Below are 14875 nucleotides of genomic sequence, written 5' to 3'. Positions count from 1 at the left end.
TTCATATGCATGTTCTTTTGTTCTTTGTCCTTTACTCCATTTGAACATCTCCGTGGAATTTTCTCTTAACCTTTTCCAATCTAAAAGCTATCCTAGCTGCTCCATATTGAAGTCCCTCATCCCCAGGGCCATTCCAGGGTACCTCTGCATCGTCTCCAAGGCCATGACATCCTTTCTAAAGTGAGGTGCCCAGAACTGTATGTAACATTTGGGTGTCAATCACAGTTCAGTGGTAGCACTCAGTACAGAAGAATGCGGGTATAAGGACCACTCTGAAATTGAGTATAAAATCTACTCTGATTATCCAGTACAGAACTGTTCGAGGAAACACTAAACTGAGGTAGCATCTCCCCTCAGGTGAAGAAGAGCAGCAGTTTCATACTATCCTACAGGGAATGGTCAAACACGCTAGATCCCACTCAGCAGGGAATCGTGATATTGATTCCAAAGAGCAGAAACTGGTCTATCATCAGATCCCAATGAACATTTCATTCCACCTAGCAGGAAGTAGTCTAATACTGGATACTGCCAAGTCCCTAAATCTGTTTATCCTCCCCTCTACAGGGACTCGGATCTGGAACTTGGGAATTTCCATGACTGGTTCCAGATATCTATTAACAAGTGGCTACACATTGTTTATGAGAAGGCATGTGAACGAATCACAAAGGCAGTGATGGTGGATCAGGTAACTGATTTGAGTAGGTTAGTGGAATCAGCTAACAGCTTTTCATGTTTTTGAACACATTGACAAGGTAGGCCTTTTGCTCCTGTCTCCTGCATTCAGCTAACGATTGTGCTGACAGGTTCGATCTGTTGTGCAGTGAGGCTACAAGGCAGAACACTCACATCGTTGAACTGCAACACAAAATGAGTGGGTAAAAGCTATGATAGGTTTGTATGAGGTGTACAAGCAGATGTAATGAGAGTTCATGACAGAGGGATCTTGGGGTGCAAGTCCATAGCTCCCTGAAAGTGGCAACACAAGTAGAAAGGATGGTAAAGAAGGCTTATGGTATACTTACCTTTATCAGTTGGGACTTGCAGTATAAAAGTTGGGAAGTCATGTTGCAGCTGTATAAAATGTTGTTTAGGCCACATTTGGGGTATTGTGTGCAGTTCTGGTTGCTGCATTACAGGAAGGATGTGGAGGTTATCGAGAGGGTATGGGCAGGCACAGTAGTGTAGTGGTTAGTGTAACGCTTTACAGCACCAGCGACCCGGGTTCAATTCCAGCCACTGTCTTTAAGGAGTTTGTATGTTCTCCCTGTGTCTGCATGGGTTTCCTCCAGGTGCTCCAGTTTCCTCCCACATTCCAAAGACATACGGGTTAGGAAGTTGTGGGCATGCTATGTTGGCGCCGGAAGCATGGCGACACTTGTGGGCTGACCCCAGAACACTACGCAAAAAGATGTATTTCATTGTGTGTTTCGATGTACATGCGACTAATAAAGATCTTATCTTAAGGTGCAACAGGGATTCACCAGGGTTCTGCCTGGATTAGACAATGCTAGCTATGAGGAGAGGTTGGATTGTTTTCTCTGGAGTGTCGGAGGCCAAGGGGTGAACTGATAGAAGTATATAAAATTATGAGAGGCATAGATAAGGCAGAAAGTCAGAGTCTCTTTCCCAGGGTGGAAAAGTAAAATATTAGAGGGCATAGATTTAAGGTGAGAGAGGGAAGGTTTAAAGAAGATTTGGGAGCCAAGTTTTTTTCATACACAGAGTAGTAGGTGTCTGGAATGCGCTGCCAGGGGATGGGGTGGAAGCAGATACGATAGCAATATTTAAAAAGCATTTAGACAGGCACATGAACAGGCAGGGAATGGAAAGCTAAAGACCATGTGCAGGAGGCAGATGGGATTATTTTAAGCTGACATCATGGTCAGCACAGACATCATGGGATGAAGGGCTTGTTCCTGTCCTGTACGGTTCTACGTTCTTTGAAGTAGCGTATGTAGAGTGTGAAAGGAGATTCAGTGGGTGGATGGCGTTCCTGACAGGAGCGAATGTACAGGAGATTCAAAGTTTGGGTGGAGCCAGCAAGATGGGAAATAACAAGGGTTGGTGGGTCTATACTCCTGTTGTGCTGTTCTGTGGTCTGTCTGACTGAATTCATGCTGTCCATGACTCTGTCTGCTGGTGAATTCTGTACTGCCCTGTTCTTCTTTCTGTTGATAATGACAGTGAATGTTTGTGGGTTTTTCCAAGCTTGATCCTGTTGACGCACTGTCCAAACACAGCAGCTCAGCTGTCGATGTGGTGACCTGTTTCACTCAGATCAAGAGCTTCTGGCTGCAGCTGGCCTGGCCTGACCCGATGGGAGCTTTTGTGTTTGTAACAAAGATTACTGACGTGAGTAACCACACCAATTCCTCCAGTTATCTTGAGAAAGTCTGAGCAACCAAGCACATTCGCCCTGCTGGGATCTGGAACAGTCTCCTTCTCTTGCTTAACTGGTGATAGATTGTTTGGCTGGAGTGAAGAAACTGGAATAAATAAGCTGAGGACGGAATGAAAGTCACAAGAGAGGAATAAAAGATGGTTGCTTCACAAACCCAAGCTGATGATTACAGGGTGTAATCTGCATGGTTTCCAGGAGCTCCATTAGATCTTGCTCAGCCTGGTTAGTTTCCACCTCAGTAGACCCAGACTGGATCATGTCCTGCAGACATTTCATGGTACTTTATTCCTACTTCCCTCTATCCTAGAGCTATCCAGAAAATAACAGTCCAGAAGGTACCCAAGCACTTTCGTTATTTTCCTTTTGTCCTATATTAAATGCTTCCAAAGCCTTCTGTGTCAAAGGCAATTATACATATTCAAATTGCTGCTGCTCTAGCTTTCTACTAGTTCAGGCTGTTCCAATGAGCTATGTGAGTGTGCCATAATAGACTTGGAATTTTGGGAATTTGTTATGCAGTTTAGTATCCGGATTGATTATTCTGCAAGCTGCATTCCCAGGACCAGTCAAAAAGCAAAATACTGCAGATGCTGGAAATCTGAAATAAAAACAGAAAATGCTAGAGATGCTCAGCAGGTCAGGCAGCATCCGTGCAGAGAGAAACTATTTCAGATCGATGATCTTTCATCAAAAATAGGAAATGTTATTAAAAAAGTATGTTTTGTTGCAGAGAGTGGGGAGGGCTGGAGAAAACTAAGGGAGTATTGGTGATAGGGAGACTGAATGATGCCATTGGTTCTGGTGGCAGAGAGGGTGGTGAAGGCACATTAACTGCAGATGGTCTGTCTGTAGGAGATGTAACTCGATGGAGATGAATGGGGACAGGAAATGCTGGAACTGTCAGTTACAGAACAGTGCAGTTGCTGGAAATCTGGAAATAAATGCTGAAAAAACTCAGTTGACAGCTCTTCTCATGGACCCATCTGATTCCAATACACTAATATCTCAATGGTTTCTTTCAGGATATTTGTAATACAGCCGTGATGTACTCAGAAATGATCAGACAAAAAGCAGATGATCAGAAGAAAATTACACAACAGGTGAGCACTGAGGAACCCCCGTCAGTGCGAAGGAATCTGACAAATTGTATCTCATTCTTCATTTCAGGTATCACATAGTATAGCCATTGACTCCAGATAGAATCCCTCTTCTTATTCACTGTTAATATACAGAATCCTAATGAACCAATCTCCTCCCACTCATTCCCACTATACAGAACTCCAAGTGGCCAAAGCCTTTTCCATTCATATCCACTGAATAGAATCCCTAAAGGCCAAACCCTTTTCCATTTGATTCCACTGTACAGAATCCCAATTTGCCAAAGGTTTATTGATCACTCTCATTCTACAGAATCCCAAATGACTAAACTCCTTTCCTTCCATCCCAAATGTATGTGGTGTGGATGCAGAGTAATAGCCTATGGTATTGGCTCCAGGTAGCTTTGGAGGCATCAAGGCAGGGCAAGTGTTGTAGCTCTCTATTGTATTCCTGGTTCTAAGGATCCAACCCAGCATACACAAGCTTTTAGTGAAAATGCTTGGCCCCTTCTGTCAGCCTAATTAACTTGCTTGGCTTCCAATTGGCTGAGATGGAGTCAGAACATACTGTGGGACCAGGAAGATCTGTGGTGTCTGTAATAGGGTGACAGTCTAATGTAGGGGAAACTTAGCTCCAATGCAAGTACTCCTGTTCCTCCACACCCACAGGCAGAGCAGCCAAGTTACTTTACCATATCTTTCAAGTTCTCCTTGTCTCCCTTTAGCTTACCACTTTCCCAAGATCTGGAGAAACCTTCGTCACATTTACAGCTGCAAAGCTGTTTAGAAAAAAAGAGGCTTCCAATTTTATTAAAATATTTAAATGATCAAAACACCTTCTGGGAATGGTCTGAGTCCTCTTGTTTTCTCCTGCCTGTAATAAATCAAGAAATGGTGAGTTGAAAGCAGAGTCCAGAGTGTAAGAATGTTACCCCACCCCCCAACCCAACCCAAGTTCAATTCACCCACTACCCACAATTCCTCATTGCGCCAGTGGTACTTTCAACACAAGAGCCCTTCCTCTTCTGCTCTGTACCTCCTTAAATCAGTTTTTTGCAGCAAAGATCGGTTTGGGACCAGGATAGAAAGGGGCAGAGTTCGTGAAATACTGCAGTTCCTATTACTGGCAATGTGACAACCTTCTCAGGGTTCACTACAAAAGCCCACCATGTTGATTGAATTCCTGCAGACCCAGGGCAGCACAGTGGCACAGTTGTGTGAGTTGCTGCCTCACAACTTCAGTTACCCAGGTTTGATCCTGATCTCCTGATCCTGTCTGCACGTGGAGTTTGCACGTTCTCCCTGTGACGGAGTGGGGCTCCTCCAGGTCCTCCAGTTTCCTTCCACATCCCAAAGGCATGCGGGATGGTCCTATGATTGGTCACTTTAAATTGCTCCCAGTGTGTGTGTTAGAATCTGGGAAGAGTTGATGAGAATGTGAAAAGAATAAAATAGGTTTAGTGTAGGATTAGTGTAAATGGGTGCTTGACAGTCAGCATGGACTCAATGGGCTGAAGGGCCTGTTTCCTGCCATATGACAGTACAACCCAGTACATGCCAGTTTTCACTGAGGGATTTCAGTTTCTGCAAGAAATGAACTGAATAATGGGGTGCCTGATTCTCTGCCTGACGACTCGTATACTGTCCTTATTCTACTGATTCCAGTCTCTGTTACTGGTCTTGCTGCTTCTCCACCCTGTCATAGTCACTTTCCTTCTCCCTCCTCAGCTGTGCATTGTCCTGAATAACATCGAGCACGTGCACAAGTACATCTGGAATCTGCCGAAGGAGTTGGAGTGGCAGGAGGTGGAGACCTCAGTTGAGCAGCTGTGTGGGCTGGAAGGGAAGCAGCAGGTGCGGAGAGCACTGGACACCCAGCTACAGAGCATCGATGCAGGCATGCAGCGGCAGTCCAACTACATGATCAACCAGCTGGTGGAGAAGGTAACTACCAAGGCACGAACTGATGGATTAGAACAATGCCCACACTGATAAGATTAGGCCAGGGATCATGGTGATCCAATGGGAAATGGCAACATTGGTGGAATTTGGAGTAAACTGCTGGAATCGCCATGATCTAATGAAGATCAATGTAAACCATTGGTAGTTTAAACCAGTAGAGTTTACTTTGATCTGGTGGGGATAGATTTGATCCAGTGGGGAACGTTTCATTCAAATTGGGATCAACCTGCTCAACAGGGATCAGTTTCTTCCAGTTAGATCCATCTACACCCACTGTAATCTGTTTGATCTGGTGGACAGCATTTGGATCTGGCCCAGTGGGAATTAACTTTACCTGATGAGGATTTATGTGATTCCATGGGGCCTCATTTGATCCAGTTAGGATCATTGGGATCATTTTGATTCATCTGGAATTGATTGATCTGGTGGGAGCCAGTTTGATCCAATGGAGATCATTTGTCCCAATGGAGCTGGCTTGATCTGGTCAGGATCAGTCTGATTCATTAGGAATCTGTTTGATCTGATGAGTATCAGATCTGATGTGGACCAGTTTTATGTGGTCAGGATAAGTTTGATCTAATTTGGTGTGGCATTCCTTTTTGGGATTCACTTTGACTTACTGGAGATCAATTTGATTGGACTAATTTGAGTGGAGATTTGAGTGGAGATTGGACTGATATGGCCAAGATTGTTTTGATCCAGTTGTGAATTAGCTGAGGCTTGGCTTGATACGTGGGACTGGGGTTTGATCTGTTTGGAATCCAGGGGTGAGCCTCTACCCACCGAATCAAACCACAGAACTGGTCTGCACCCTTGTGAAGAGGATATACTAGTAGGAATGTGCACATTTCTCATTCACCAGTCTAACACTATACTGTTTTCTGTGGATTTATTTTTACAGATGGTCATTGACTTGCGAAAGTACATTCAGCACATTAGCTTGTCTCCGGATTCCATCCAACCTGATGATGTACGTGACATGGTGAGATTGTGATAATAGAATGCCTAGAAGCCACTCAGCAGCAGGGGCATGCTCCATCTCTTGTACTGGTATTGGTTTATTATTGTCACTTGTACCGAGGTACAGTGAAAAACTTGTCTTGCATACCGATCTTACAGATCAATTCATTGCACAGTGCAGTTACATTGGGTTAGTACAGAGTGCTTTGATGTAGTACAGGTAAAAACAATAACAGTACAGAGTAAAGTGTCACAGCTACAGAGAAAGTACAGTGCAATAAGGTGCAAGGTCACAACAAGGTAGATCATAGGGTCAGAGTCCATCTCATTGTATAAGGGAACTGTTCAATAGTCTTATCACAGTGGGGTAGAAGCTGTCCTTAAGTCTGGTGGTACGTGCCCTCAGGCTCCTGTATCTTCTACCCGATGGAAGAGGAGAGAAGAGAGAATGTCCCGGGTGGGTGGGGTCTTTGATTATGCTGGCTGCTTCACCAAGACAGCAAGAGGTAAAGACATACATCTGGGTACCGAATGAGATGGATCAACTCCACATCAGTTTACCCAGCGTGGTTCTCAGCCTGATTAAGCAGGAAGCTGATACACTATATGGTTTGTGCTGAGTTCTCAGAGGAGGAGGGTGCTGGGAATAAAGGATGGATGTGGTGGTTGATGAGCAACGTGAGGTTGGGTGAGGAGGGTAAAATTGTGGAAAATGAACCAGGTTTTCAGTGGTGTTTAATAGGGTATGTGTCTGAAAATATTGTGTCAGGGTAGATTAGGCTTGACTGCAATGCCCTCACCCACACCTGTGTCTGTTTTGTTGCAGGCAGTGTCTCCACTGATGAAATTCCTGGATGATAACCTAATCATCCTCAGCGAATGTCTTGTTCAGGAGAACCTCTGCAGGTAAGTAAGTTCAATAAGATCCAAATTGATAACAGAAAACAAAAGCACTTCCATAGGGACTTTCATACCCTCAACACATTCCAAAGTACATTTGACTGAGTACTTTTGATGTGTAGTCATTGTTGTAATATCAGAGAGATAGGTCGTGCATTAGGGATTATTGATTTCAGTTTGCAGAGTGGACTAAAGCAGACTTAATGAGTTTGAGACTTTGGTTGCAACAGTTGAATAAGACCAACAATTCATTATCTTCTGGAACATGGATTCCAATCCAATCCAGACCAAATAAACCCTACTTCAGATCAACTCTGAGGGAATTTCACTATGATCTAAAGAATGCTGTATTGGTCCTGGTATGGCTTGATGGAACAATGTAGTAAAACCTTCATGCTCTACTTAACTGGGAGAGATTGCTCAGGTAGTATAAAGGGAGCTTCACTCTATTTTAAATGAAAACAGAATATGCTGGATAGTGAAACAGAGTTAATGTTTTAGGTCAAGGACCTTTTGTCAGTTCTTTTTTTATTCCAAATTCCCAGCATCTGCAGTTTTATTTTAATTTTATGAGCTTTACTCTATGCTTTGTCTGATTAAAACTGTTGAAGAATATTTTAATATATGGGCATCTTGAAAAGAATCTGTCCCAATGACTCAAGAGCTGAAGCTCCACTGTTTGACCCTTTGAATCAAACCAAACTCTTTTTCCTGGCATCACTGCCAATGGATTTTTCTGTCTTTCCCCAGGATATTGACTACTCTGTGGAAATTGCTGTTGGATTTGATTGCTGAAGCATTGGCTACAAATACTGGGGTGTCTGTTGAATTCTACGAGCGATTTCACTTTACTCTGGAGGTTAGAACAAAAAACAAGATCCAGTCACCAACACTTGCACCAGCCCATCCCCACTTTGTGCAGATTTCTATGTGGCAAACAACTGTATCCGTATCCATTGCATCCTGACATTGACCACATGAGTGGATGCTTAATAATCCACGTAAAAAAGATGCAATTCATTTTCTCATTACATGTTGTTGCTTTGTTTGTCCAGCTTATTACTATCTTCAACCTCAGCATTAGTTTAATGTACAAACTCATAGTTGGGCTTCTTAAATGGTTGCTTCACTAGTTAAGGATCATTCCTATAGGTAATTTTCAACTTTGTATGGCTTTTGCCCTGTTATACACAAGTTTCCATGAAGCATACGAAGTGAAGCAGGATATTATGCAGCTGAAACCCTTCAGCCCACTAAGTCTGCGTCAACCATCAATCACCCATTTATATTAATCCTACATTAATTCCATTTTTATTCTCCCTGCATTCTCATCAGCTTCCTGCAGGTTCTACCACTCATCTACACACTAAGGACAATTTACAGCAGCTAATTAACCTACCAACCAGCACGTCTATGGGATGTGGAAGGAAACCAGAGCACCCGGAAGAAACTCACATGATCAAAGGGAGAACATGCAAACTCCACACAGACAACACCTAAAGTCAGGATTGAACTTGGGTCACTGGCACTGTGACTTTACACAAAGGTTATATTACCTGTTAAGCTTTGGGTAGAGAGTTCCAGTCAATGTCTATCAGAGTTAACAAGATATCAGCCTACATTCCCATGAGATGAAAAGTTTATGCCTGAAGCTCTGTGAATTTTTCTTGGTCTCAAGAAGTCTTTGTTCTCATCTGCTCTAGGCTGCTTCTACTGTCTTATGTTGGATTTCCTGCTGGAGTAGGGTGACCAGATAGCAAGTATGCAAAGTAAGGACCCATTATTTCAGTAAGGGCGTGTGTTTGGTGCTAGGGGTAGTAGCATAGGTAGTATTAAAACATAACAGAACATGCACATAGACTGGGCTCCATAACCTCAACTAAGGTGAGGAACAAGTCCTTTGATTAATTGATGTAGAGGAAGAGGGTGAGGGAGGCCTTGGTGGCTTTACATGTCATTTGCCTAAAGTGATTTCAATGTCTGTTTAAAAATATTCAGTGAATAAGACACTGCTTTGCAAATGGCTGCAAAGCTCATTATGGGAACAAGTTCATCACTTAAAGTTATTTTGTGCAGTAGTGAGAATCACCCACATTTATAGCATGGCCTTATCAAAACTTGTAACACTTTGTCTTCCTTTAAAATTCAAAATTCAGCACTGAGTCTATTGGCACCGTTTCCCAATTCTATAAACATTTTCTCCAGGGAAACTCACTCTTAATAAAAACTGAAAATGTTGGAAACACTCAGCAATTCAGGCAGCATCCATGGAGAAAGAAGCATGTCCATGTTTCAGGTCCACAACCTTTCATCAGCACTTGAAAAAGTCTGAAATGAGACAAATTAAAATTTGCAAAGGGAGGGGAGCGGTGGAGAGAATGACATAAAAGGTGAAGATGCTAGCAGAGAGGCTGGTAAAGGATAATAAATAACAAAAGGTGAGTCTCGGGAGGTGTAATTAGAAAGAGGCAAACGAAACCTGAAATGTCAGAGAGAGAGAGAGAGAGAAATAAAGTTGAATGTCGTAGGTGTCATGCTGTTCCTCAAGTGTACATTCATTCAAACAGTGTAAGAGACTAAAGACACAGGTCAGATTGGAGAATGGAGATTTGAAGTGACAAGCAACTGGAATCTCAGGGTCACTTTGCACACTAAACGAAGATTGGTTTCCCCAATGCTGAGGAGAACACAATGTGAGTACCAGATGCAAGATACTTACCTGGGAGAAGGACAACTGAATCTCTGCTTTTCCTGGAAGGACAGTTTGGATCTTTGGATGATAGGAAGGGATAAGGTAGAAAGGTGTTGAATCTCCTGCAGGTCATATGAGAGGGAGGGTTGGCAAAGCAGATCTTAGCACTTCTGAACAGAGAGCGGAGGAGACATAACTGGTGGTGGGATCACCTTGGAGGTTTAAAAAATTACAGAGGATGAACTGTTGAACGTGGAGGCTTGTGGAGTGGAAAACATGGACTGGGGAACCTCAATCAACCCTTAACCTAGCTCTGATCACAGATGTGCAATCTCAGTTATTCATTAATAACTGAGATAATGCTCAGCTTGTTTTAATACTTAAATGCTGTTTTGAGTACTTTATTCAGAACATGCATGAACATCACCTAGGCCATGGGGTGGATTTCCTAAACTAGCTGCAATGATTAGCTGTCTCTTACCAATCTATGTGTCCTCAAGTGATCATGCTTAGGAGCAGTTACTGAAGGAAAAGGGGTCTGGGTGGAGAAGGTGTGATATCAGAAACAGATGAGGAAACAAGGAAAGATAAGGCAGAGGTGAGTAGACAGCTCTTTCCTTCCGTGCTTTCCTCCCTCCCTCACACACCCACCCACATCTCCAATGCTTGTCACTCCCTGGTGCAGGAGGAGCAGCCGAAGGCTCTGTTTACTTGGAGGAACAGACAAGAAGATGCTCTAAGCTAGTACTCACTGTGACGATGGCTATTGATGGATTGGCAGGAGCAACAGCTGGTCCTCAGCTCAACCAATCCACTCCTGAAATTCCAGCCTGTTATCATGGTGAATCAATATTCACACACCCCCTGTTACATTTTGCACATACTCTTTTGTACTGCAAACTACTTACAACTTTCACTAAACTGCAGTCATTCTAAGTGACCAGAAACTTGCAACAGTATCTTGACAAAACAAAGCTTCTAGTACATGGATGATCTCAAATAATTGCAATGTCTGGGCACTGTATACTCAAGTGTGCTTGTTTTCAGCAGTAAACTAATTCTGAATTGAGCTCAAGTCTTTTGATGCCCAGGATGAGTTCCATACCGGGCTCTCGGACCTGATGGTATACCAGGTGACCAATTCAACCAGCCATCATTCCCTGTTTCTGCTTTCCTCCAAAATTCACACCTGTCAGTTAATTTGTGTCCATTTGTCTTTGTCTTTGGAAATATGTTAGTATATTGGCTTCTGTTGACTGTCCATCCATTTCAAGATACCTGTTAAACCTTATCTCCGTGTTGCTAACATGTCTCCAATATGCAGACCAAATGTGCCAGCATTTCCTGTAATGCCTCTTTTCCCATTTTCCCTTTGTTATGTGGCTGCTAGACTCCAGATTTAATGCAAACTATAGTTTTACACTAAGCATGTGAACTGCCATGTGACATAGTCCTACACCAGGTTTCACACCCTCCAATTCTACAGTCATTGTCCATATAATTGTTACAGATCATTACATTCATTGGATGTCTCAAGGCACTCCCTGTTGTCTTATAGGATTGTGAATATAAAGTGATAAATGTGGTTTCTGTAATGAGAGAACTGCCCTCAGAATGATGCCCGGAGGTGTGTAAGACCCACCTGAACTGTCTGACAGTGTGGCATCTCCACTGCCCTGCACTAAAATGTCAGCTTAAACTAGAGGTTCTTGAATTTCTGTTCAGGACTCAACAACGGCTTCTCAAGAAACTCACTGACTTCTCATGACTCATTTTACGCTTGACTACATTAAGGTTTCTAAGTCTGTCCCTGATGACAACTATTTCTACTATCCTTCAAAATTAATTACCGTGAATTGCACTGATGTGATCCACCTACCAAGCATTCACTGTCTCCCCATGTAAACTCATTCCTGGACTGCTAGGTACCCTCCCTCAACTAGGGCTGAAGCCCAATGTATATTCCTCCTCACCACCAGTTATCCCAAAAACCCCACCTTCCCACCACACCCCCCACCCCATCCCTCCAGTTTGACCTGCAGAAAAGCCTTGTGGGAGCTCCAGCTCCCTGCCCAATGCCAGCTGGTGTCAGCAGGTCATAGTGGCCCAGTGCACTGCGAGCAGTGGTGCCTCCAGGCTGAATCTACCCCCGTCTTCCTATAAATCCTGTGACTAGGTGCAACCCTTACTTGGCTTAATCAATGGGTTCAACATGGTTTGGCCATTTCCTCAGCGACAGCTCACAAAATGCTGCCTAAAAGGTCCCATGCGGTGGTGCAATGTTCTGCATTAATTCTGTTTCTCCTTAGGCTCTTGTGCTGTTTCTTCATGCTGAAGGACAGGGATTGCCACTTCACAGCTTACGGAATGAAAGTTACAAGGTAAATGGTGTGGTTGCATGCTCGCTGGTGACTCAGCCTGGAACTTCCTGGGGGGAATAACCAATAATGGAAAATTATGGGGATATCAAGTAGAAAAAGATGAATAAAGAAACATCCTTTTGTTGGTTGGTGAGTCTTTAATTGGAGAAAACACAGGAGTCATCCTTCAAACATAAAAAGATTCAACAGGTGTTCTTCACAAAAGGTTATTGCAATACGGGAAACATTCCAACAGGGATGATGGAAGCTGTGTCAATCACAAAGCAAATTAAAGAGAGAGACTCATAGTGAAAAGATATTAAAGGGTCCAGGAAAAAGACAGAAATGGGGCAAGAGTAGACAGCAAAGATGCAAAGGAAGCAACAGCATTGGCATGATGAAATGAATGGCCTTCTCCCTTGCTGAGATTTTTATTGTTTTCTAAATTGAAATAGAAGGGCTACCTATTTCAATTCTTTAGTAAGAGCCTCAGGATATTTTCTCCTAGCCCCCAGCCTGCTATTTCTGCCTCTCACCATCCTTTCTTTTCTCCTGTCCTCTCTCTCTGCAGTCCTTCTATCCGTTCTTCTGTGTTCCCATTCTTCCAACTCCTCTTCCTTCCTCTATCTCCATTTTTCACACTGTTTCTCTTCTGAATGAATGTCAGGATAAATATTCTTGACCCTTCCCTACAAGCTAAGTTCTCTGCTGTTTTGCCTCCCACTCTATTGGACATATATTCAACACTATTTTGATAGTGCCTTAAGCTTCCCACTTTACTTCCACACTTGCTTATTGTCTGCATTATCCCTATGGATCAACCCCTGAATATACTGCTGCATAGTTGCAGGTTTCCTAATCTTCTTTTCAATGTATTTTTCTCATTTCCTAATCATTTAACCACTGGAACCTTGGATTTACAGGCTCTGAAGGAGGAGTTGCATCTAAACAAATGCTCAACACAGCAGCTAATTGAAAAAGCCTATCAGGCAAAGATACAACAGCAGGTTAGTACATCAATGATCAGTTACAATGCAAAGCTCCATCTACACTGGCTCATCAAACACTCCCAGGGCAGGGACACCACAAAACAAACAAAAATGCAAATGATGGAAATACTCAGCATCTTTGGAGAAAGAAACTGGGTTAACATTTCAGGTCAATGACCTTTCATCACAACCACAAGAAGTTAGAAATCGAACAAATTTTAAGTTGAAGAGAAGCAGGAGGAAAGGTCATTGACCTGAAATGTTAACCAGGGAAATGTCCACGATAAGCTGGAGACAAGAGAGGTTGATTGATACAAAAAATGGTGGTGCAGGCTGAGAGAGAGTAGTGAAGGCTGGTTAACTGCAGCTGATCCATCTGGAGGAGATCGAAAGTGAATGGAAAACAAAGGATACAGAAAAAACAATGCTGGAACTGAGAGATACAAAACACTGCAGTTACTGGAAATCGGAAATAAATGAGAACACAGGAAATATCCAGCAGATCAACCAGCATCTGTGGAGATAGAAGAATTATGTTACAGGTTGATGACCTTTAATCAGAACGGGCCAGTTCTGACTCTGACTGAAAAGAGCAGATGTCAGAAATCACTGAATTTGATGTTGAGTCCTCAAGTCTGTGATGTGTCGAATCAGAAAATCAGGTGCTGTTTCTTGAGCTGAAGTTGGGCCTCACTTCAGTGCAAGAGATCAGAGCCAGAGAGGTCACAGTAAGAGTGGGATAGAAAACTATAGCTCAGGATCACCCCTGTGGACTTAACAGAGATGTTCTACAAAGCAGTCCCCCACTATGTGTTTCGTTTCCCCAATGTAGTAGAGACCACATTGCGAGAACTGAAAATAATACATTAACCTGCAACTGAATTGCTGCTTCACCTTCACCCTTCCCTCTTTGAAACTTAAAACATACTTGAATTCTAATTTTCCTGGTGCTGAGGAAAGGTGATTAATCAGAATTATTAATGTTTTCTTTTCCACAGAATATAGATGGGTACTTTGGTATATATGGGTATGGACACAGGGGCCAAAGGACATGTTTCTGGTTGTATGACGCTATATGAGGTGCTGCTCGATCTGCTGAGTATTTCCAACATTTTCTATTTCTGGTGACAGCACAACTAAGGCTCCTTTTTCACAGCGTCAACAGGACAGGTTCATCACAAATTAGAAACATGGTGTAACTCCTTCTAAGCTATTCCAAAATGCAGCCTCAAGATGGTCGGTGTGCTTAAATGACTGGACTACTAATATTGACTGACCCCAGGGGCCGACATTCTGGAGACACATGGCAGCTAGGGATTTTACATTTGGTTAAAATTAATCTGAATTTAAAAACTAAAAAGAACACTACTTTTAGTAATGGTGACCACAAAACTATTGGATTGTCAAAACAAAACTTGTTCATTGAAACCTTTCAGGGAAGGACATCTTCTGTCTTTACCCTGTCTGAATTATATGTGACCTCGGGACTGCATGAATATGATTAACCCTTAACT

General features: G+C 42.9%; 1 protein-coding gene across 2 annotated transcripts in view; it reads left to right on the top strand.

Moving 5' to 3' along the window:
* baiap3 (BAI1 associated protein 3) overlaps positions 1-14875 on the top strand; it is an 81612-nt gene that overhangs the window by 58759 nt on the left and 7978 nt on the right. The window contains exons 22-30 of one of the 2 annotated variants that reach the window (XM_052022221.1): positions 565-685; positions 2209-2352; positions 3424-3501; positions 5227-5442; positions 6362-6430; positions 7247-7326; positions 8071-8179; positions 12322-12393; positions 13296-13379. In XM_052022221.1, coding sequence (XP_051878181.1) covers positions 565-685; positions 2209-2352; positions 3424-3501; positions 5227-5442; positions 6362-6430; positions 7247-7326; positions 8071-8179; positions 12322-12393; positions 13296-13379 — 973 coding nt within the window. Of the gene's footprint in view, positions 1-564; positions 686-2208; positions 2353-3423; positions 3502-5226; positions 5443-6361; positions 6443-7246; positions 7327-8070; positions 8180-12321; positions 12394-13295; positions 13380-14875 lie in introns of both variants that reach the window. The other variant, XM_052022220.1, reaches the window with a different exon arrangement.

The sequence above is a fragment of the Pristis pectinata genome, chromosome 8, assembly GCF_009764475.1.
Source record: "Pristis pectinata isolate sPriPec2 chromosome 8, sPriPec2.1.pri, whole genome shotgun sequence".
NCBI classification, from domain to species: Eukaryota; Metazoa; Chordata; class Chondrichthyes; order Rhinopristiformes; family Pristidae; genus Pristis; species Pristis pectinata.
Note: the sequence above shows the minus strand (reverse complement) of the source record. Positions and strands in the feature narration are given on the sequence as shown.